A 22791-nucleotide genomic window follows, 5' to 3' on the forward strand; every position below is an offset into this window, starting at 1 on the left:
ACAAATAAATTCAATTTAAAATGCAACGTATAAATAAACGGTAGCTTGGCGTGGACAGTGAAGCGTCTGTTGGGGAATAAGACGAGCTTTTCAAACTGTTCAAACAGTACTTACAAGTGAATTTGTTACGTACATAGCAGTTGTCGTACCTTAAATTTTAAACACAACTCGCAAAGACCTCGCTTTTTAGCTAAAAAAGGCCAAATACTGGATTTTTCTAGACGCAGTGCTGAGAAAGCGCACTTGAACTAACAACAGTAGGGGTTTTTCGTTGCCAACCCATTAGGTGTAACATGTGTTCCGGGTGCAACAAGATGTGCAAACAACAGATTTAATGCTTTACCGAAACAGTTTAAAAATAGTCTATCATTCCAAAATCCATTTCAAAATTGATGCAAAAAGAAAATCACGCGTTTAATAAGTGATCCGATGAATGGTGCAGCACGATTCAGCTGCGTTTTTCCCCTCTTCGCACCATGAGCCGTAAGTTTGTTCAGATGGCTAGTGAAGGTGCTAAGAATATTCGCCGTTTTTTTAAAAATAGTCACCCCAGACACTGCGAAAGCTTCCCCGTTTGCTTAGCCAACGAATTGTTTGCTCAACTGTGGCAGCTGAATGGCTGAAATATGAGCAACAGAAAATTAGCAAACGCCGATAGTGTGCGACCAGTTTCTAGCTCAGAAATGGCTAATAACGCTATCGGCAGCCCACCTCCCAGCCCCGAAACACGTCACCTAATCAAACTTGTTTCTGCTCTTTCCCTTCTCTCTCCCCGCACAGAGCATCTCACCGGCATCCGGCACCGGCATGTCGCCCTCATATCCGCACAGCGAACCGTCACCTGACTACGCCATGCTAATTGGATCTCGCGTAATACAAAGAACGCCCTCGTCTAGTCCTCCGCTAACGCCAAATACGATCTGCGGATTGATAGCGCCACCGCCGCAGCAGCAGCAGCAGCAAGGTAAGTGTGATTCGCGAGCTCGTAACCCGCCGCGCCTCCAACCGACAACCTCTAATGCCATTCGTTTCGTGTTTCATTCCCGCCCGGTCGGCCCCGCAGATCCAACACCGCAGACGCTAATGGGTCAAGTGATGGAAGCTTTAAACAGCCAAACAAACATCGACGACATCAACATCAACGTGGAAGCGTTTCCGTGTGTGGATGAGGTAAGGGTTCACCCACGGGAGGAGGGGGTTCAAGAGGAGTGGGGTGGTACACTGTCGATACCAACTAACCGATTTTCCGTATGTGCGCGCTTTTGCAGGTGCTAAAGCACGAGCTCAGCTTGGAGGGATCGCTCGATTTCTCCAACCTGCCACTGTCGATCCACAACAGCTACGCGGCCCCGAACAATTCCAACTCGTCCGACTCGTCGTCCGGGATCAGTGCGATGACCGCACCGTCCCCGAACCAGCAGGCGGCCGCACACAACCACGGCCAGTACGCGGCCCGCACGAGCGTCACGCCACCGTCCTGGGTGCACTAGGGAGTGTGTGATGGAGTGCGCGGTGCATGGAGCCGGTACCGATGGCGCGATGGCGCGCATCGGTCCAGTGAATTGAACGCTTTTCCGAGAGCGGACCCAGTGCCCAAGTGCTGTGAGGTAAGCGATGGATCTTTGAGCTGGAAGGAGTTTGTAGGATTTGTGTTTAAATTGAGATTTTTGTTGGGAGAGGATGTCCTTGGTCCTGTTAAATTTAGTTAAGTTCTGTTTAAGTTTGTCCTGTTAAATTTAGATTCAAAAACTATCATTCCAAAAGTCTTAAAATTATTGTGTTGTACCAAAATTTAGTCGTATACGCTATGGGTCGAATCTTCTTCCCAATAATACAGGGTTTTCCAGGAGTTCTCATAGATGTGGGACACTTTATAAACACTTTCTTACGTGAAATGAACTTAATGTAATGGGAATTGGACTCTCTAGCACTCTTGTTGAACAAATCCAATAGGATTTTCCAAGGAGCTTGTCCAAAAAGGATGCCATAGAGTCCAATTACCAAACGTATGAAGTTCACTTCCTATGGGAAAGAGTCTAGGAAGTGTCTCACAACTATGAGAACCCCTGGAAAACCCTGTAAGCCCGTGCGAGGGGCATTCATGCCAAGTCAAGGAAGGTCACAAAGTACGAGACGCCTCCAAAAGTCACCCCGCCCGGTAAAAGTTTTTGCTCGTTGGTGCGTTGTACTTGTTGGCAAATGTGCCTGCATTCTTTTCCCCCAACCAGCAAGACAAGCCGCTTGTACACATTGCCCTGCGGGGCACTAAAGCTGTCAGAAAGAAGTGGCGAACAAGTTTGCCGCTATGAGTGGTTGCGTCCTCGTATGGAGGCGACCTTTTCTTTCCCCCTTATCCACGCGAATCCGACCCACGAAAACTCGGGGTGCGGGGAAGGCAAAAGTTAGGGCATAATTTGCTGATTGACTTTCTGGCGTCAGGAGAGCAGTTTGTCCAGAGAGCGGGCGGCAAAAGGGTACGCATTTGGTGGGTGAACATTTCGACAGACAGTCGAGATTTGGTTCGGGGCTGCTGCTGCTGCTCCCGGAGCATGCCTGCTCGGAGGAGGCCGTGGTGGAACGGTTTGGGTGGGAACGGTCCAATCCAATCTCGCTGGCGATGTGACGACGGTCCTGTGGACGGTGTGAAAAGTTGATTGAGCGGTAACTTATGCTGTGCTATGCTGTGCCCCATCGTCTTCGAAGGTGGTTGGGATTTTTTCTCTTTACCATTCTCCCCATACGGTCGTCGGATGTATACGTTACATCATGAGGTGTGTCATGCTTTACACGCTTTAACCTCCGGCACTGTAAATCGTCCAGTCGACTTCCCACTCGACTGCTCCTGTGGCTTTGGACTGATATCCTGTAGTTTGAGGTTTTGCCATCAGAGTTTGCCCTCATCTCTCGTGTACGAACGTTGCTTACTGCCTCCTCGCACTTCTGCCTTTAATTATGTGCCGGCAGCTAACAGCAGAAATCACACACCCGCCCACTCTACCACCATCCACTCCCTAACGTCGATCGAATGTCCTTCGGTAGCGCGCGCGAGAAAACATCAAGCTTGGCGCGTCGTCTTGTGCCAGTCAGTCAAGCGTGGCCACCGAAGATGAACGATTACCGTAAACGCCACCGTGCAGTGTGCAAGAAGCCGTCCGGCGTCAAGTCATCGACGGCCGCGGCATCTCATTACCACCACCCTCCGTCCGTTCCGTGCAAAAACCCCCCGTGGTGTGGTGTGGGCCGAAGCTTTGCTCACCCGCTGCGTTGATTGATCTTTTAAGCGAGCGTGGCGAGCGTACGAAAGGAGCCGCCCCAGCAAGTGAGCTGGAAGGATACGGATTGGCGATTAGTATAAATTATGCAAGAAATTATGTTTCATCAAACTCGGGCGCTCCTAACATGGGTTGTTCGGGTGAGAGGGATGAATGAGGTTCCACTTTTCTACCCTAGCAGTGGTTGTAATATCGGTGGTGGTGCGCCCAGCAAAAACCATACGGTTCGTTGGAGAATACAAGATTATGGAATGTTTTCTTTTTTTCCAGCTCTCCTGATTGTGCTCTCCCTTCCTTGCTTGCATGCTCACCCGTGCGCCTGGTGGTGGAATCTTCCATCCCGAATTCGTTTCGCTCCGCCCAACCGAACATGATGTGCATCTATATGCATAAAACAAGACTTGGTGGTTGAATGTGTTGATGAATTAAGGTTTCTTTTTGGCTGCTGTCCGTTTACTTTCATCAGCTTGTTTCGAGAGTTAGAAGAAAAAAGTATAAACATCCTAAAGCAATTTTATAATTGTTGGCTTTCTTTTTCACGTAAATTAAAGAATACAAGGGAAAAAGCGTGAACTTATTCGAAACATTTCTACATTTTCTACGACTTCCGTTGATTTAATTTTAAGTTTCTCCTCAATTCGACCTTTAAAACATATTTGTCTTGCAGCTTAAAAGAAATTAGCTTGAAAATTACAAATAAAATGTTACCATGTACGCATATAAGCCCTTTGGATGTTTCGAGGAAAGTACGTACGCAAAGTTCCTTCTCCCGCAGTAACGCATTTCCCAGAACGGAAGCTTTTCAAAGCAGTATTATTCGGTATGTTGTGCTACCGCCGCGCCTTGGTCTTATGTCAATCACTGGAGATGCAAAAGCACCTGGGCGCTACTTATCGGTCTCTGCTTCTGCCGGTCGTTGCAACCGTACGGTTTGCAAGTACGCGACGAAGCCAATTGAATGTAAAACAAGTACTCTCTTACCACGCCATCTCTTCAACAATTCACTACTATTGCCGTTGATGGCACTTCCGAGAAAAGACCTGTGATCTTTTGCGAAGAGAGAGAGGGAGAGGAGCATCATTTAAACCTCATTCAATTGCACGGCCCCATGGACCCCAGGGGGGATGTGGCAAAGGTGCGCTCCAAAAAGCCGGTCGGCGCCTATTTTTCTACCAAGTCTTTGCGCTGTTGTGAATAATCTACTTTCTTCAGGTACGAGGCTTGCCGGCGGCAGCTTCTTGCTTCAATCTGGGCTGGCGGGAGGTGGTACCGTTTACGGCTCAATTTCATTCTTTCTTTTCCGCTCAAGACATCTTAGCAGTGCCACCCCCCCTGTCAGAGATTATTCACCCCCCCCTCCCCTCCCCCTCAACCGTGTGGATTGCTTTGAAAGGTGAGCCTCTGGCTGCTCTGATTTGTGCGCCTAATGTGGTCGTCTAACATTACGCACGAACGCGAGTGCGTTGGTACATATCGTGTAGCGAGAAACACATTAGCGACGTTGCTATTTTTATGTTGCGAAGTAAGAGAGGGAGGGAGGGAGGATGTTTTGGGGGGCCAGATAAAAGCCCAACGTCTTCTGGTACGATGTGCTAAAGAGATTAATTAAAAAAGAGACTCAATTACGCAACGCTCGGGAAGAACATATCGCTTCCAGCAGGTGCTTCTGATCCTCGGGGCACGACGCATCATCAAAAGTACTTTGATATTTTAATTAAACAGTAGTGTGAGAATGGGAAGGTGAAGAGTGAGGGGAAGAGGGGAAGCTGATTGAGGGCATATTTTTCTTATTTTGTTAACAGTGTTCCTCATTTCAATTTTACGAGAAAAAAGTGAGCGCGTGATACAAAAATATGCCTACAATAAAGAGGGAATTATTGTTAATTACATTCATAAAATTGGAGAGACACTTTTTCGAATGAATTTGACATCATTTTTGCTTCCAAATCAAAAATGAGAAAATTCAAATCATGGCTCAATAGACCACTCACTCAACTAAAACTGAATGCACCGCCCGGCAGTGCCCAACCAAAACTAGTCGCGAAATGAATGCTAATTCCGTGAATCTAAATTTAATATCTCAGTGCATCATTGCAATTCTCAACCCACTATAACCACTACTACTACTTCTATTGGCACCACCCGATCGGAATAAAATGACTTTAAAAATACCACAACAACAACAACAACAACAGCTCAATTTATTCATGACGACGCGCGGAGCTTAGCTAACACGCCTTTTATTTGGCCAAACTCCCATTTTTGCATACGAAAATTAACCCATTTGTTGCGGCCAGCTCTCTGAATGGTGCTGCTGCTGCTGCTAGGATTGAAATGGAAAATATTTCATTCGTGATTTATTTTTTTATATTTTCAACTGCTGCTGCGCTATTTTGTGTATAAAATAAATCGCTTGTTTCTTATTTGTTTCAATGGAATGGTTTTTACTACTCGTGGCGGTGTACTATGCGATGGGCTCCTATCTTGGTGGTTGGTGGTTTCTTGTCGGATGCTACTTGTTGCACGCTCTACCCCCCAACCATCCATCCATCCATCCATCTCCCTTTCAGATTAGATCCTGATAGGGGGAAGGGCACTACACAAAAAAATGAACAGGCGAAAGATACACGACATGGCAACAAAATAAGTGTTTGTTTACAGATTGTTTCCGTCCGATAGCTCTCCCGTCCGTATAGCGTTGCGGTTGCTGCAATCCTTTATTCCGCATCCTGTTGCCATCGTACTGTGTGTAGTGTACTGGTTGCTGTAGGATGGTTTGTTTTATGCCGATTTTTGTGCCATCATGTGGTCAGATTTTGGTCGGAGTTTATTGTGTAACAAGTGTGGATGTTTGTATATTTGATTAAATATTCAAATCGTTTACTTTATTTTGTATTTTTAAATTGGGCAAAGGGTTCAACTGACGACTGATGAAAACCACAATCACGAGAAAAACATTTAATTTGAATCATTTTTATCCCGGTATGTTCTACAAGCTTTATAAAGCTTGTGCAAAACTAAAGACAAATGTCTTCGTTTTGCCAATAAAAAGAATACTTCCCCCTTTTTCCAACTTCCAAGTTTCCTGGAAGCATGCCATTCATCAGCCTGCCCCCCCTGAACCGTGTTATCTATCTATCTGTCGTTCATCACCCCTTTCGCGCGCCGTCAAGTCAAAAGGGCTGCGCGGCCCTTCGCCCTCGGATGAGTTTCTCTGAAGCCTTTGGTCCTTATTTTATCGAGATATGACAGCAAACAGTTGCCAGGGGTTGCAATGCTAGCAAAAAAGAATTGTACAAAACAAAGAGTAAGACGAAAGAAACAATCCTTCCTCCTTACACAACAAGAAAAGGACGATAAAAAAAAGAGATGAGTATGAGAAGGGGAGCATTCGCACTCAAGCACGGCTCATCATATCGTTTCTTTTGCTGTGTGTAGCGTTGCGTTGCTATTGCCACTCGCATTGCTTTGAGAAACACTTCTCACGGATTTTCCGGGTTTTTTTTGTTTGTTGCTGCACTTGTTTCTATTGTGTAATATGCCACCCACCGTTAAGCCGATCTGCTTACGTCGGTGGCAAATGTGTGTCAGAAACGATGCTGCTCCCGACGCTCGGAAGTGTTGCTTGCTGAGGCTTTTTGCTGTGACAATGGGAAGAAACGCTTCATGCGGGAAGGACTTGTTTTTTCCCCCCCCCCCCCCCGTTGATAATGCTTTGTTTCTTAGTATCAAACGGCTTAAGCTTTGCTGAAATCAATTGAAATACGCGCGTGTGTGTGTCTGGCTGGGAAAAAAATACGTAACACCTTTGCCATTCTTCCGATAAGACTTGAACGTTTGACCCATCAACTACGGTCAGCAACAGTGTGTGAGTCGATCAAAGAGAGAAAAGAACCAGTTGGGAAGGAAACACCATCATCCACCACCACCAAGCTACACCAAGCTGAGCAGAATCTATCTCCTGCCCGGGTTGTTTTATTCATTTTAAATTTGCTCAACGATAAAATCATGCTCGTAAACTTTACAACCCGCTGCTCCTGCTTCTTGCCCCCTTTTGCAAGATGAAGCATGAAAATGATCCCCATGGCAGACGGGACACATACCACACACACATAACAACACCAAACAGATCCAAACCCTCCGCTCTACTAAACCTTCGTACACAAATTGTGTGCGCCAAACGTGTTTGGTTTGGTTTGGTCCGTCCTTGCCCCGGAGCCGAGGGGGAAGCCAGCAATAAGTCAACCGTTAAGTGGGTACAATAACGAACTTTACCATTACGCAAAAGTAGTAAACCTCGCATCACCACCACCGGCACCAGCACCACCTTCTAGAAGAGACAGCAGCGCTCATAGGAGAAGAGTTTTCTCTCTTTTTTTTGTGGAGGGCAAAAGCATTTCATCGCAGAGCAATAGAGCAGCAAATGATGGGCGATGACAAGCACTTAGCCGTTCTGGCGGGAGGACAATAACTACTATATGCTTATGGTATGGGTTTTCTGGTGAAAGTGATCATATGAGATGTAAATGATGGCGGTGATGGTTGTGGTTTATTGGTGGTATGTTTTACAAGGCACACCGGGCATGGTATTCAAATGGCACCACTTTCTTCGATTTTCGTTGGTGTCTGTGTTCGTACTGTCAGCACTGGAAGTCGGTTTTGTGTACCGTTTATTATTGCCTTTCGCGCTGCTATTCTATTTGGAATGTGGTTAAATTTATGTTTCAAAAAACAGAAAGAAAAGAAATGACCGTTGCGATATGTTTCATAACATTTGTAAAGGTAGTCCTGAAGCGGAAGTGTTCAGGAGAAGGTTGAACACACCCTGTGGTATTGAGTTTCAAAGTCCAACATCCTAATTGTACCTATTTTGATATCTTTTATCTCATCTAGCTAATTGTTTCTGAAAAGAGAGCGTTCCTTTTTTTTAAAAAAGATACAATTTAAAACACAAATCACATCAACTTCGAGCTTCGTTGGCAGTGATGGCATTAGCCGCCGGGGCTTTCCTTGGGTGCTACTAGGACGACAAGGAGGAGGCCCCAATTGGCCCGATTTTCCCTGGAACTTGTGCTGCAAAATGCCCGCTTTTCAAACAGGCACATCAAAACCATCAATTTAGCTGCCAAATTGGACGTTAAATTAATTTCCTCCTTCGCCGCTACAGTGGCAAGTGGTGGCACCCACCACCACCATCTCTCACCTCTCTGTTGTGTAAGTGAAGACGTTTTGGGCTGGCAGGCAATGGGAAATAATGGAATAATTTGATTGACATAACGTGAACAATCATCACCGGATTTGTTTGGGGTGTTGTGCAGCATGGCGGTACGAAGGGAAGCAGCAAACACGGCATCGCACCGTTAGCTTCTTATCAGCAGCTCCTTCCTGTGGAGAGCACTACGGGTGCACGGGAGAGGAAGGTCGTGAGAGTTTTATGAAATTCTTGTGCACACACCACCCAGAATGTGGACGCGCGGCAATTGGTATGCAAAACGTCAAGCTTGCACACAGAGCTAATAAACTCAACCTTCGGGGCACTGTTTCAAGTAGAAGCAACAGTGGAGAAAAAAAAGGAAAAGAAACCTAAGTAAAAGTGGTCGTTTTCCCAACAACTACGGACAAGGACCGTTTGTCACCGTTCTCCGCGCTCTCCCTGATTTACCTCTGAACACTTGCAAGCCCACGAGGGAAAGCGCGTTGGTGTGCTCCTCTTATCACGGGACCGGTCCGAAAATAATTAAATCACCGCAAGGACAATCTGTCACCGGTGAGCGGGACAGCATTTATCACATTTATCAAATTAGTCTAAAAACTTAATGCTCTCTCGTTACGGACCTCTCGGTGGAGTGGTGAGCTTTGGAAGGATCCAGGAATTGAAGCATTTTTAAGCAGTAGATTTACTTCCTTTTTTTCTCTCTCTCTCTCTCTGTGATCTCTTGATTGAAGTTGGAAAATTTGCCGCATTTTGCATTGACAGTATGCCAAGGGAATCACAATAGAGTGGGGGGACATACATTGCGGAACCTTCCAAGTTCTTGTGGCGACTGAGGAGGAAGCGAGGCGTCACGATAAAGATGACGACCCCGACGATAACGAAGTCAATAAAAAGTTGCGAAAAGAACCCGCGGCCTGTGGCCATTCTCTCTGTACCCAAATGGAAAAAAAAGTTTAAATCACTTTTTATTCAATAAAACGGTGCTGCTGACGTACGCAAACCGTTTGTTGGCCAGCAGGATCGCATCTTGGCATCTGCGATCCCCACCCAATGTCCTAGTAAAACGACGCGCAAAGTTCAAGCTCAAACTCCAAGCCCATCTAATGTTATGATTTAGATTTTCCCTCTTTTTTTGTTGGAGGGATGTGGAGGAGTTTTTATTTTCAAATCATATACGCCCCATCGGGTTCGTTGTGGCCCCAAACGATAGAGTTAAAATCGGTGGCGTCTGGGAAGCCTCTACCCTTATGAAGGAGGGAGAGGGCTTTTTTGTGGATTAGAGGCAGACACATTCTTTTCCGCTTCACATATTCAGCTCATAAGCATAATATGGAGTCTTTGAGGGGGTGTGGAGTGTGGGGAATAGGGAGTGAAACTACTACTACTACTGCTGCTGCAAGTTACGGGAGCCACGCGAGCACAGGAAGTAGTAAAGTTTTATGTGAATCGAAGGAAAGGGTAACAACCCTATCGCGTCGTGACTGGATAGAAGTTTTTGATGGGCTTTTTTTGTTGCGACGCAAGAAAAGGACATTCAATTTTTATTGGAGCAACAGTTTTACGGGATGTTATTGTGTGTGTTGGAGCCTGGATGTAAGGAGAATCTTTTAGTGGATCCTGTTGCTTGAAGAAGAACTGCTATGTCAGTGTTTTATTTGCGTCACAGTTGTCAAGTCGCACGATTTAACTCAAAGACGAAGGCGTTCCCTGCGTGACTCATATGGAATGAGGTCTCTATGAACAGGAATAACTATCCTATTAAACCAGTAAACCAACAAGACACACATGACAAAGCCTATTAGTGACTTGGGCATAGTATTTCGCTACAGTTCTTGCGATAATTAACATCAAGAAGTTACTAAGTTCTGATCAAGCCACGTGGAGCGGTCCCGTGATACTGTTGTCAACTTGAAGGATCCGATTGCATGTCTGCCGTAGGTTCAATTCTAGAACCATAGATATAGCTGACTATCCGGCTTTGCGTGGCACTGAATAAGTCTCCAAAGCCACGAAGTCCACTTAGGATCTTCCAAAATTATTGACATTGCTCTACTAAAGAAGTTCCCAATATATCATAGTTAAGAGCGTGGAATTCAATTTATTACACACTAAAATGCTCCAAAGAAACTCCGCAGAACTCCGATCGATCAATAACCTTTCAATTACACTTAAATAGGGGGTGGTGAGTCCCCTTTTGTAATTGAAAATGTACAACCGATTGTTTGATTGTTGTTGGCACACTCTCTCTCTCCCTATAATGGATACTTCCTTGCCCAATCTGTCGTTCCATAAACGACCAAAAAGCATATTATGGGCACTTTATTGGTGTCCTGGTCTGAGGTCTGGTCGCGCACACACCCATACAATAGGCAGAAGGAAACCAACAAACTGTTCACCATTAACTTGTTGCGTTTTGTGTGCGCGTTTTAACCTTATCAAAAGAAGTGAAATTTTGGCGTTTTCTTCAGCAAGGGAAACAGCCAGTAAAAAAAACGAATCTAAAAGAAATCATTCCCTGTCCAACACTCCAACACCGACTGCTTCTCTTTGCAAGAAGTAACAAAAATTCAAAATGATTCATTGAATTGGTCGCTCGGTGCTGGTGGCGCCCGTTAGGTCCTACCCAATTACCCCAACAACGCAACAACTTGCCGTCGACTGCATCCTTTTACTTTCTCCGCCTTCTCCTCCTCCGGCAGTACATCTCTGTACAAAGCGGTACATCGATTCGCTTCCCAGGCTTAAGCTGCTGCTCTTTCGCCTGACGCTCTGTGACCGCTAAATGCGACATGAAAAGCGAAACGATTTCGAGTGATTTTCACATCCTTGTGCCGTTTATTTTTTGTGTTCAATTCCCTACTACCAAACGAAACCCACGAAGGATGCGTGGTGTGTGTTGTACCACTCACAGAGGAGTGCGCGCGCGGTGATGGTGAAAGTGTGATGATATAAATTATGCTTTTCAACTTCACTTCACTTCATTTCCTAAGGCAGCGTCGTCCTTTGAGCACTACTGCTGCCTCGAAAGCGTTTTTGGCCGAAGATCCTGGTGGCGTTGTTAGCAGTATTATGGTTCGCTGGTTGGCTGACGGCAAGTGGCTGTGAACACTGGTTAAGTATGTCCGCTTCCGCTATTGCTGTGCCAACTGTGGGAACGAAGGAGCAAGCGCGGCGCACCTATGAATAGTTTCATTGCTGTGGTTTCAGGCATTAGGGAGGAAAATCGAACAGTGCGGTTTAGCGAGAATCAGCGTTTGTGGTGTTAAGGAATTAATTTCCTCCCTGAATGATTCAGCTTAAAGTGGAATCCAAAAATGATTCAAAAACATGTCACAAAATGACCTTTTTTATTTAAATAAACTTAAACACACCACACACCAATGAGGCAACTTTTGTGCCAACCGACCAAGTAATCTACCCTCTGCTCCCATTTTCCGGATGACCTACAGAACCGACTCCGAGTCCGGCTCACCAGAGATAAGCCACTCGATGACGCCACGCCACGAGGACGGACAATGAAATCGATGCTCTCTCGCTTTTGCCGCCCTGCTCAATGGCCAATTTGCCTTTCCTACACTTCTTCCGCCGCCCCGGCAGAGAGGGTTTGGAGGGACGTAAAGTGTCGTCCTCTTTTGTGGTTGTCCTTCACAGAAAACAGGAATGTCTTTACACACTAGCAGTAGCAGCAGTAGCACCACCACAAACCAAAAAGGAAACGTTCACGTCCACGACTCTCCCCCAGTGAAAGCAATCGAATCGACAAACGGTTGACGGTAATTTGCTTCATCGAACACAAACGTACAAGATCATCCTTTGCCACGGGGATGGGGATGTACAGAGAGAGAGAGAGAGAGAGAGAGAGCGGAAAGACACACAGAAATGGGATGAATGGACCGAGACAGACGCAATTGGACATCCCGAGCAGACGGTCGTTCTCTCGGTGCCACGTACTTCAAGTACTTGCCTCCGAATCCTAGCCTCTCGTGAGGGGGGGGGGGGGGGGGCGGACTGGTGGCAGGGAAGCAGGAGAAGGTACAAGAATCAATTGGATCTAATATAAATGTTTGCAGTTAGCAGGATGCCACCCTCCACCCCCCCCCCCTGGTTCATTGCAGTCGAGAGCACAAATCGGGCGGAAATCAGATGCCGCTCAATGTTTCTCTGCCCTTCGGAGGCTGTGTGTGTGTGTGTGCATGTGCGGACCGGAGCGGTGGAAGGATAAATAATTGTATACGTTTCCTATTGTATCAATTTGGGGCGTTGTTGTAGCTGCTGTGGCATCCTTATGCTTTCGTTGGCCATGCCGCCACACTGGGCACACAGAAGGAGGCCCCCCCCTGGGAGTCGTCGTTTCACTTTCATCGCCAGTTTTCTTTGCTCTTGTGGCTTATATCCGTCCTCGTAGTCGTCGTTAGAGTGTGTGACGCATGGAAGCTTCTGTGTCGGACCGTCGGCAATCGAAATGATGGTCATTTGTACATTTGCACGGCGAGGCGAAAGTACTTCTCATCATCCGGGGGCCGCGCATCATACTTCCGACTTCTGACGCGTGCGATTCCCGATTGCCCCGACACTTTATGGATGGGACCGATTAGCGTAATGAAGAGGCCAGACCGACCCACCTTCCCAGTGTGTGTGTGTGTGAAAGGCTGTTCTTTTCGTGTTGTACGCTGCCTGTTGGCTTAAGGACACCTATAAAATCAAACGGGGGATTCAGCATTGGCGTAATGATGGGATGGTGGTGTCGTCCTTTTTTTTGCCTTTCGATTTCTTGTTGTATCCGTTCATGAATGCCGAGATAATGATGTGTGTGTGTGAGGGATGAATCAATGTAGGATTAGTTGAGATGTAGGTAGGAGAGAGGGGAGTGATTATTTGAGGGTGACGCCTTTGGGATTTCAACTGCGGGGGCTTCCTCTTTGGCTCTTTTGTTGAATACATTTTAATTAATTAAGATATGATTTATTGTGCATTAATATAATACAATTAATGTTCATCTCTATGGTCATTACTGTTGTCTTGATGTGAATTAAATCTAGATAAGTAGATATTATTTAAGAATTAAGTTAAAAGCATAACTTGATACAACAAGCGTTTCTTCTTGATGATTTAATTCTGTGGTTTTATATCGCAACAAGCACCAAATTGAAGAGCAAATAGGAACGTTTTAAGAATTCCGTTTAATCAATGCCACACAAATGAAAATCCCAAAAACCCCATCCTCTCTAATCTTATGAACCGATTTCGAACATCTTTCTTCATCCTCTCGGCTTTCGTCGTCCTCATCTCCTTTTTCATCTATTTTTTATAAAAACCCCTTTTGTGTGTTGTGCGCGGTTGTTGTAAGCAGCGCGGCGGCGCTTCAATGCATAAAAGCAATCGCTTCTCATCTCTCACGCCCCCTCATCTAGCGAAAAGTCTTATCAAATTAAATCTTCATGAACGAATTGAGCGAAACCCAATAAGGTTGTTCCCCACGCCCGCGCAAACGAGAAAGTTCAAATTTGCGCACAAACGATATTATCACGCTTTCATTAACTGCAAAGAAAAACGTCGTTCTTTTATTCTCTCTCTCTCTCTTGTGCATTCAATGACCGTGGGTGTTGCCTTAGCGACGATTTGCGTAAAGCAGGCCAAAAAAGGGCTTCAAAATCAGCCCCGTGTCATGTCAGAGTGAGCACATCAAATCACAGCAGGTTGGTTAAGAAAAATGAGTAGAAATCGTAGGAGGGAAGGGAAAAACTTTTCCTTCGCTCATATACGTACCGCGCTAAACAGGGAAAAACTTACGGCAGAGAGAGCGAAAGAAAAAGAAAGCAACTCTCCAGCACACAGGACGAACCGATTTGTGGTGTGGTGAAAAGGTGAATGAATATTTAATCATTCCATAATCGAAACTTATTCCTGTCACACCTCGATCAAGCCCGCGTGTGATGGCAATCACGATTGTGGACCAAAAAAAAAAGAAGCGCAACAAAAATGTGACAAAACACATCAAATTTGGGAAGACATTTCGGGAAAGTTCTTCCTCCACTAACTGGCTTGGTTGTTCATTACGAGGCCAGAGATTGCCACCATATCTCGGAAGCGCGCTTCGAAACCTTTTTCGCCGAAGCATTGTCGTAACTGTCAGATATCAACATCATCCTTAAACGTGACGCTGATGGTGATCGACGGATACAGGGAGGGGGGGAGGGGATTGTATTATCCCGTTCGAGATATGGGTGATGAATATTTGACGAAACTTCGTCCATCATCATCATCATCATCCTCATCGTCGCCAACATCTTCTGCACCTTCGCGTGCTTGATAGATGTAGTGGATCACTTATCAAGAGCAGTGCTCGCTGGTACGGTGTGTGTGTGTATGTGGATAAATTGGGCGGAAGCCGCTACCCTATTGAGTCGATTCATTCGTATTGAAATCACTTCTTGCCACGGGGGTTAAGGACACACGGATGTGTCACGTAGTGTCATGTCAAGGGAGCTGCGCTAAAGTGTGAAGAAGGTATAATCTTCACCGTGTCAAACACACCACTTCTGTTCACGTTCAATGAAACGGTAAGCTAAAAGGCTACAGATTGCAATCCACTGCTGCACCAGCAGACGACAGACGACAGTGTGAGTGTGGCACATTGTTGCGCTTCTTGCGCCGTGTCAAGTGTCGGGGCGAAGGGATTAGTCATCCGCTTAGTCGTCGATGTCGTCCTCCGTCCACCGGCACACCGGCAGCTTAGTGATTGAAATTCCTATAAAGAGCTCGGCGTGCGGTACAAGCAGCAGCAGCAGTACCGGAGGAGATAGTCTCAATCGATGGTCTCAAACACAAGTGGATGCTGCACAAATGGAGCCTGCATGAGAGCAAATGGAGGATCGTTTTACAATACGAACTTGAGATTTTTGAATTATGGTACTGATGGTGGGGGCATTTTTGAGTAAGTTTGAAGACACTTTTTGAACGTGGAAAAGGTTTATTATGAAGTAGAATGTTATTATGAATGTTATTCTATTTCCATTAATCATTAATTCAAATTTTTAACCGTTATGATCTATTTTTTTCCTCTCCAAAATGATCTAATTTTCGTTTCCACTTTCTTCTCTCTCTTCTTTTAGAATGCATCCCCTTGAAAGAAAAGCCCAGCTTGCCGATTGGGGGAGGAGAAAATAAAAACAAAACACCGACGACCGAAACGACTCACGTGGGAAGCGCTGAACTGGTGATCGTACGTGATCGTACCGGAAACGGGGAGAACGAAAGGAGGAAAAGTGCTCTGCAAAATGAGCAATTAAACAGACAAGCCAAGCTTTTTGTTTTTAATGTACATATAGTGTATGCGAGAGCGTAAGTGTGTGTGAGAGAGAGAGAGCGAGAGAGAACGAGAGAGCGAGAGAATGAATGGAGTCTCTTGTGTGAATGACAGCGAAGGCTAGTAAACAAGATAGAGTGACAGGAAGAGTTGATTAGTAGTAGGAGCGATAGTAGGCGCGATAGTAGGAGCGACAGTAGTAGAGTAGCGTTAGTTGCAATAGTTTTTACCTTAGTACCTACACGCAGCTATCCTTATGTCGAGCTCTAAGCTGTGTAGCGTAAGGAGCAGCTTAGTACATTGTTTTAAGATGCGCAACAACAACAAAAGTCACACGCACACACATAGTAAGCGAGAGAAGGAGTTGTTTTTTTTTTGTTTCGTTCGTTCTTTAACTATAGTAGGGGCTAAGATTTACGGATTTATTTGTGTTTTTTCCCTCTCTCTCCCTACTCCTGGTAGTGACATCTCATCAAAGCATTGTTAAATTGTTTGTTGAATTTTTATTTGATTTGATTTTTTGTGTACGAAAAGAATTGTTTAACCGTTTAATAACTAACAACATTGCAAAGGTGTGCAACAATAAACTCGCTGCACCGGGAAAAGGGTGACAAACACTGGTTTAGTTAAGTCAGCCTTTCCCCATTCCCTTAAGCCGCCCCTCCCCACTCATAATACTTCCGCGCTGTGTGAAAACTCAACTGAAAGTTGTTTATTGGTCTTCCTTTTACGACCGTTTTTTGTTATGACTAAACACTAAAAACCTGATCTTATCTTGTTATAATAGTACTGTTTAATTATTTTTTTTTTCGTGCGTTTCGTTTATTATTATTTTTTTTTTTGGGGCGGGGATAATAGAATCGTTCTTTTGAAGGCGACCGCCCGATAGTGTACAGAATAAGCTTTTGCGAAGTATGAAACCCGTAAACATACGTATATAATAATCAAATGTAGCTTATCGAGTTAGCAATTAGGAGAAGAAACTGTACATACGTGACGACAATATAGGTTGTTAAGCTAAGCTATATATATACTCCGGTTGCTCTGGTTTTGGTACAACGATCTGTTTCGCCGACAAGCCCTTCCCAGCAAGCCGCCCGCCCCCCGTATTGGTCGTTTTTCAAGCGATGGCTGCACAAGCTTCTTCTCGCTACTTAACACGCTACTACCACAAACGCTTGGTTGTTTGGTGAGATATCATTTTTGTGGCAAGCGACCGTGTTGCTTGTTTGTCTCTCATTTGATAACTTAAAAAAAGACACCAAATCAGCATAGAAATTTCCATTGCAAAGGAAAACTTCTCCATTTTCATCTCGATCACTAAACGTGTGCAGCCGTAGCCCCAGTTGAAAGCTGACGATACGATGGCGAGCGGGTCATGTGTATGTGTGTGAGCGTGCAGCGAGTGCAGCGAGAATCATAGCTAAAACGGTACACATTAATCGGTGTAGAACTTCTAATTCAATAAATTGCCAGTGCCATTAGGGAAAACAAAACAGAAAACAACAAAATCTTCTATTTGTACTCGACGGTAGGGGTGTGTGTGCGCACGTCGCACGAGAAAGAAAGCTATTGCACCACACACAAACTAACAGCGCTGTATGTGTATTGTCGACTTAGTACGATCCTTGCTAGCTGTTAAAACAGAAACAACCCCTCGAGAGTTCATCCCCTTTACACACACACACACACACACACACACACACACACACACACTCATTATCGTGTAGGTTTGTGTACAGGACCATGGTGTTGGTTGCGTTTGTCGTTTTCTTTCTCGCTAGTTGATTCACGCGCATTGCTACTCTACATAAAGGTGTTAAGAGGGACGATAAACGATCGTAAGGTACGATTGCACAGACTAGCTGTAGTAGGTTCCGATAGGGCAAAATGGTGCATATAGCTGCAAAAAAAAACTAGACATACACATACACAGATACATATAAATGGCTGTTTTGCTAGATGAAGGTAGTGTTGTATACCGGACGAAAATCCGTAAATGGTAGTCCCAGTTGTGTGATCAAAACTCTCGGGACACTAGTGGTACGGCTTTAGGCTTTAGGGGAGACACAAGTGAAATAGGCGTAACATAATTTCTTGCATAGATAAGGCGAGTGTGTATGGGCGCGTGTCCGTTTGTGTGTGTGTGTGTGTGAGAGAGAGTGTTCTAGAGTTAATAAATCTAAATTCAAATCATACTTAGGCTGAATGGCGGGGGAGGGAGCGTAGAAGATCAACAAAAAACTGCAACATAAATATCTAACACACTGTAATTTAAGAGAAATAATCAATTGTTTCACGCGTGTATGTGTAGTGAAAGCACACAAAAAAAATGCGAGAAAATCCTGTTTGGAAAATTTCAAGAAAACAACACCATTAAGATTCCTTTTGGTTTTGTTTCCTTTGCTCATTCTGATTGGAAAACCGATTTTTGTAAAACACTCCCCCCTCCCCCTCCTTCTCCCCCACAGTATCTATGATAAGTGATTGTGGTGTACGCTTACGAGCTGCAACGAGGAGGAGCAAGCAAGCAAGAAGGTAGTGGTGTGTACAGTAATTAGTAATATTTCGATTGGTAGCTTTAACGCGTGCTGCAGCGTTAAACAAACATTGTTAGAAACAAGAATTAAAGCAGTAAAGTAAAGCAAATTGTGTAAAGAATCGTCAGTTAGTGAGCTAAGAGGCATCTAAAAGAGTAGGACAACACAAGCGCTTATAACGGGAATAAGGAAGCTGTAGGGAGGAACTGATCGTGAAGGGCGGCGCACTCTTATTATCAACATCCATTAAAACCATCCATGCCACTTTTCTTCAAGCCTTCAAGGGCTATATTTTTGGTTTATTTTCGACTTTTTGTTTAATGCTGCAATTATTACACTGAAATGCAAAAAAGAAAAACAACATCAATGTGCAATTTAGTTAATGTAAACACACGCAAGTGTAAAGAACCGACAGCTAAGTACGCAGAGAAGCAGTAGAGCGTAAGCAACACACAAAGAAGAGAAAAATTACACTAAAAACTAATAAGCAATGCTATGAGTGAATGCAAAAAAAAAAAAAAACAGACAAATGGAAAAGTAAAAAAGGGGAAAAACAAGGCATCGGAGAACGTTGAATAGAAGGATAGAAAAGAAAAAAAGAGCGCTTCATGAAACGAAACATAAAAACCACAAAACAAGCAAGCAAAACAAGATGGAGCTGTGAGCAAATGAATGTCGCAAAGTAGCAAACAAACAAACAAAAAGCCGTATGTGTTCAGGAAAGCTTCCCCCGAGAGAGAGAGCGAGAGAGACGATACACGGTGGAAAACTAGCACTTTAACTGTTGTTCTGTTCTGGTGCTGTTTAGCTATTGGGAGGGGTAGTGAATTGACTTGATGGCAACAGAGACAAAAAAAACAGCAACAACTTTGAAACATCAACAATACTAGCTAAGTCCTTTATACTCCTGTTATATTTCAGTTTTGGCTTCTATCGTTCCACATACTCATTTCGGTTCTTTTTTTAAGTGCTGTTTGTACGTGTGTGTGGATGTTAATTTTTCATTCATCTTTAATACTTCATTAGCTTAACTTTTTTTTTAGTTTTGCTTCTTTCCTCCCCCTTTTCCCCCATTTCTTTTTGTGTTTAGTTACTTTTTATCGCCATTTTGTACAAATTAAGTTAGGTTTGGAATGTTCGTACGTTGCGACACATGCGCTGCAAATTAGTTCGGTAAGGATAATAAACTAGCGCGAATGTTATCGGAAGGGAAGGAAAGGAAGAAAAGCTATCGGAAGCGTTTGTAGCAAATAGGTGTGCGTATTGCTGTAGGGAAAGTGAATTTGGATTGTGCGGCGGATTGTCAGTAGAACAAAACAAGAATGAGTTTGTTGGCGTGTGTGTGTGTGTGTGAGAGAGAGAGAGAGAGAGAGAGAGAGAGAGAGAGAGAGAGAGCGAGAAACGAATGTTGAAATAAACTAGAAATACTTATTACTTTAAAAAAGAGGGTTGAGTTTTTTTTTCAGTTTTCTTTGTAAATCTTAAAATGTTCGAAATTTGTGTGAAAATGTTGTGTAAATTAAAAAAGCACAAATTAAAAATCACATTTACACTAAGCTTGCTTATATTAATGCAGCATCGAATGAACCCGCGGTTTCATTTAAACCCCCAACCGTCAACGTTCAAAATTCAAATTTTCTCACATTCGAACATGGTAACTATCACGCAAGCTTGCATGCCAGTTTTCAACCGACCTGTTCAAACTTGGGACCTTTCATACGTAGCTTTCAAGTTTAACGTAGCTTTAGCATCATCCTTGGCTGTAGCGAAACATGTCCTTTTTACACACAAAATACTACAAGGACACGGTTATCCTTTTGTTTTCAACTTTTTCAAAACAGCTTTGAGCTATTTTTAATTTAAATGTTGAGCCTCCCTTACCTTTCTACACTTCAAAAGGGGCGGTCTTGCAGCTACCACACAGTACCGGTCTGGCAACACTGCCCTCTCGAAAGCTCGCCGGCTGCTCCATCAAGGATGCTGTGCAAATGAGCCAGCGGGGCGGCGGGAGTACGCGCAAAGTACAATCTCTTCCGCTTTCGCTCCGGGAGCAGAGATTCATCCCGCTCGGTCTGCCGACTACTACTGCTACTCGCGAGAGAATTCGGACCGGTGGAGGCCCGCTCGCCACTGCTGCACGGGCAAAGCGTTTGCTAACCCGGTGGTAACCCGGTGCTCGGTCGACCCCAACCACACACCACTCCAAAGCGTCAGAGGGCGCCCAAGGATCGGCTTTTTCCATCACGCGAGTTCGTACGCTCGCTCGCTTGCTCATCCGTTCGCTCGCTCGCTCGCGATAGTACGGCACGCGCGTGCAAAAACGTGAGCAGATCCCATTTCCAGTTCAGTCAGTCACCACGGTCGACTAACAGGACGTGTGTCGTGTGCTTTTTCTAGCGTCGTATGTGTGCTTTCCCTCGGGGTTTCTTTTCCTCTATATTGCTTGCTATTGCTATTGCACGGTGCGTGAACGTGCGTGTATGTGTGAGTTTGTGTGTGTGTGTACCTGGTATGTGTGATTGTGTGTGCGGGAGTTTGCAAGCAATTTGAAGACATCAGGCTCTGTTCCGTACGTGTGTGTGTATGGGTGCACAATTTAAAACGGATATTTATGCGAGAAAAAAGCCCACCCCATTGCTGCAGGAGAGGGCACTACGAGGGCTACCAGCATCCTCCAACAGCTAAAGGACACTTCCATCTTCCCGAAACGGTCGTAATTTGTACCATCCCTCTCCCCACCTTCCCCCCTCCCCCAGCACAGTCCTTTCCGGCAGGCAGCACACAAAAAAAAACGCGAGAAGAAAATCCTTTGTGCTGTCAAGGGGGCCGACACGGGCGCGTATCGCAGCAATCGGAGGAAAATTCTATCCCATAGTTGCCATAGCCGCAGACTCCCGTTGTGTTGTAGTAGGCTTGCCTTCCCCCCGAACACCTTCTCAGTAGTACACTAAACGTGTAGTGAACCACACAGACACACACACACAGAAGAGTTTGGGTGGTGGTTCCTTTCTTTGTAGCATCTCTTCGCTGCCCCCGTGTGTGTAGCACACCCTGAACGTGTAACCGTCGCCTCCCCGCCACTCCCTTGAGCATCCTCCCCCTCCCCCCCCCACCTTTTCGAACAGACTTTGGACTCTTCAACCGTGGCAGTGTAAACGCGAACAGATAAAGAAGTGAACAGAACAGAAGAGACCGAGTGCCGCCGAGGTTAGTTTTCCGTCCGTGCGCTTTTGCAAGTGTTTCCGTTGTGTTGAGAGCAGGTGTTGAACTGTTGTGGGCGTGTGAAATTTGTGTGCGATTTGTGAGTGTCTCTGTGTGTCTGAGTCTGTGTGTGCGCGGAGTGCGTGTGCGTCTCTGAATGCGTATGCGTGCACCGAAACGTGGTGAAAGATTTGCTAGTCTCGCCTCGGCCTTTTACATAACAACCGCACTGGTTGAAGTGACTACCAGCCTCCCCGCGTGCCTCCCCATTCATTTCCACGATTTCCATCCCGTTCCGCATGTCTAGCGCGAATTTTGTCAAATTTTCACCTAACTGCACCTAAACAGAGCTGTCAAGTGCTCAAGTTCAAGATAAACGCGTGCGTGTCTGTGAGTGTGTGTGTGTGTGCGTTGTGACCGAAAAGTGTGCTCGCGGTTCGTCGAACCAAGATTATCCGGGGAGATTATTTTTTTCTATCACTTTACGGAACATACCATACAAAAAAGATAAACTACAAAGAAAGGTGTAAGTTAGTGTGAGAGGCTGAGCGAAAGAGAGAGAGAGAGAGAGAGTGTATGTGAGAGAGAAAGAGAGAGTGTGTGTGAGAGAGAAAGATTGCGTATGCGTTTTTAAGGTAAAAAAAGGGGAGACTATTTCCACTACTCTATTATTATTACTATTTCTACTATTAATATTACTACTACTATTACTACTACTATTACTACTACTATTTCAACTACTACAACCATTACTACCAGTACTAGTACTACTACCACGCACGCAACCTTCTTCCGTAGTCGAGCGCGTACCAACACGAGTGGCAGCGTACGAAGACATTTGACAAGCGCCTTCACCATAATGATTAGTAAGTCCTCAGTGGCCCGCGTTGCCGCGCGACGCCGTGCACTGTGTGTACCTCTATGTGTGTGTGTGTCTGTATGTGTGTTGCCCCTTGTGTCACTCCGTCACTCAGTCGGAGGGACCGTGCTGTACACTAAGCGTCCATATAATATCTGTTATGTGTGTGTGTGCGTCTCTCTTGTATCGCTCCGTATGTGTTTTTGGTTGCTTTTCCTTCGTTTTCAAGTTCGCCATTTTTCCCATCCCATCACATGCGTTTCTGTCACTACTTTCACATCAACCGCACACTCTTTGTAAAGTCGATTTTAAAGCTGTCTAAAACTAAAACGGGTTGGGGGGGTCTTACAGGGTTTCCCACGATTTATTGGTCAGTTCCCATGATTTTTTGGTGCGTT

At 45.1% G+C, this 22791-nt stretch overlaps 1 protein-coding gene across 14 annotated transcripts in view; it reads left to right on the forward strand.

Annotated features, from left to right (window-relative positions):
• The window catches only part of LOC120961510 (forkhead box protein O), a 67094-nt gene extending 47367 nt beyond the window's left edge, over nt 1–19727 (forward strand). For 13 of the 14 annotated variants that reach the window (XM_040385266.2, XM_040385255.2, XM_040385254.2 and 10 more), the window contains exons 8-11: nt 781–964; nt 1064–1170; nt 1269–1607; nt 15600–19727. In XM_040385266.2, the coding sequence (XP_040241200.2) occupies nt 781–964; nt 1064–1170; nt 1269–1490 (513 nt within the window). In that variant the 3' untranslated portion in view covers nt 1491–1607; nt 15600–19727. Of the gene's footprint in view, nt 1–780; nt 965–1061; nt 1171–1268; nt 1608–15599 lie in introns of all 14 variants that reach the window. The other variant, XM_040385268.2, reaches the window with a different exon arrangement.
• The last annotated feature ends 3064 nt before the right edge of the window (nt 19728–22791 follow it).

Source organism: Anopheles coluzzii, chromosome 2 (genome assembly GCF_943734685.1).
Source record: "Anopheles coluzzii chromosome 2, AcolN3, whole genome shotgun sequence".
Lineage (NCBI taxonomy): Eukaryota > Metazoa > Arthropoda > Insecta > Diptera > Culicidae > Anopheles > Anopheles coluzzii.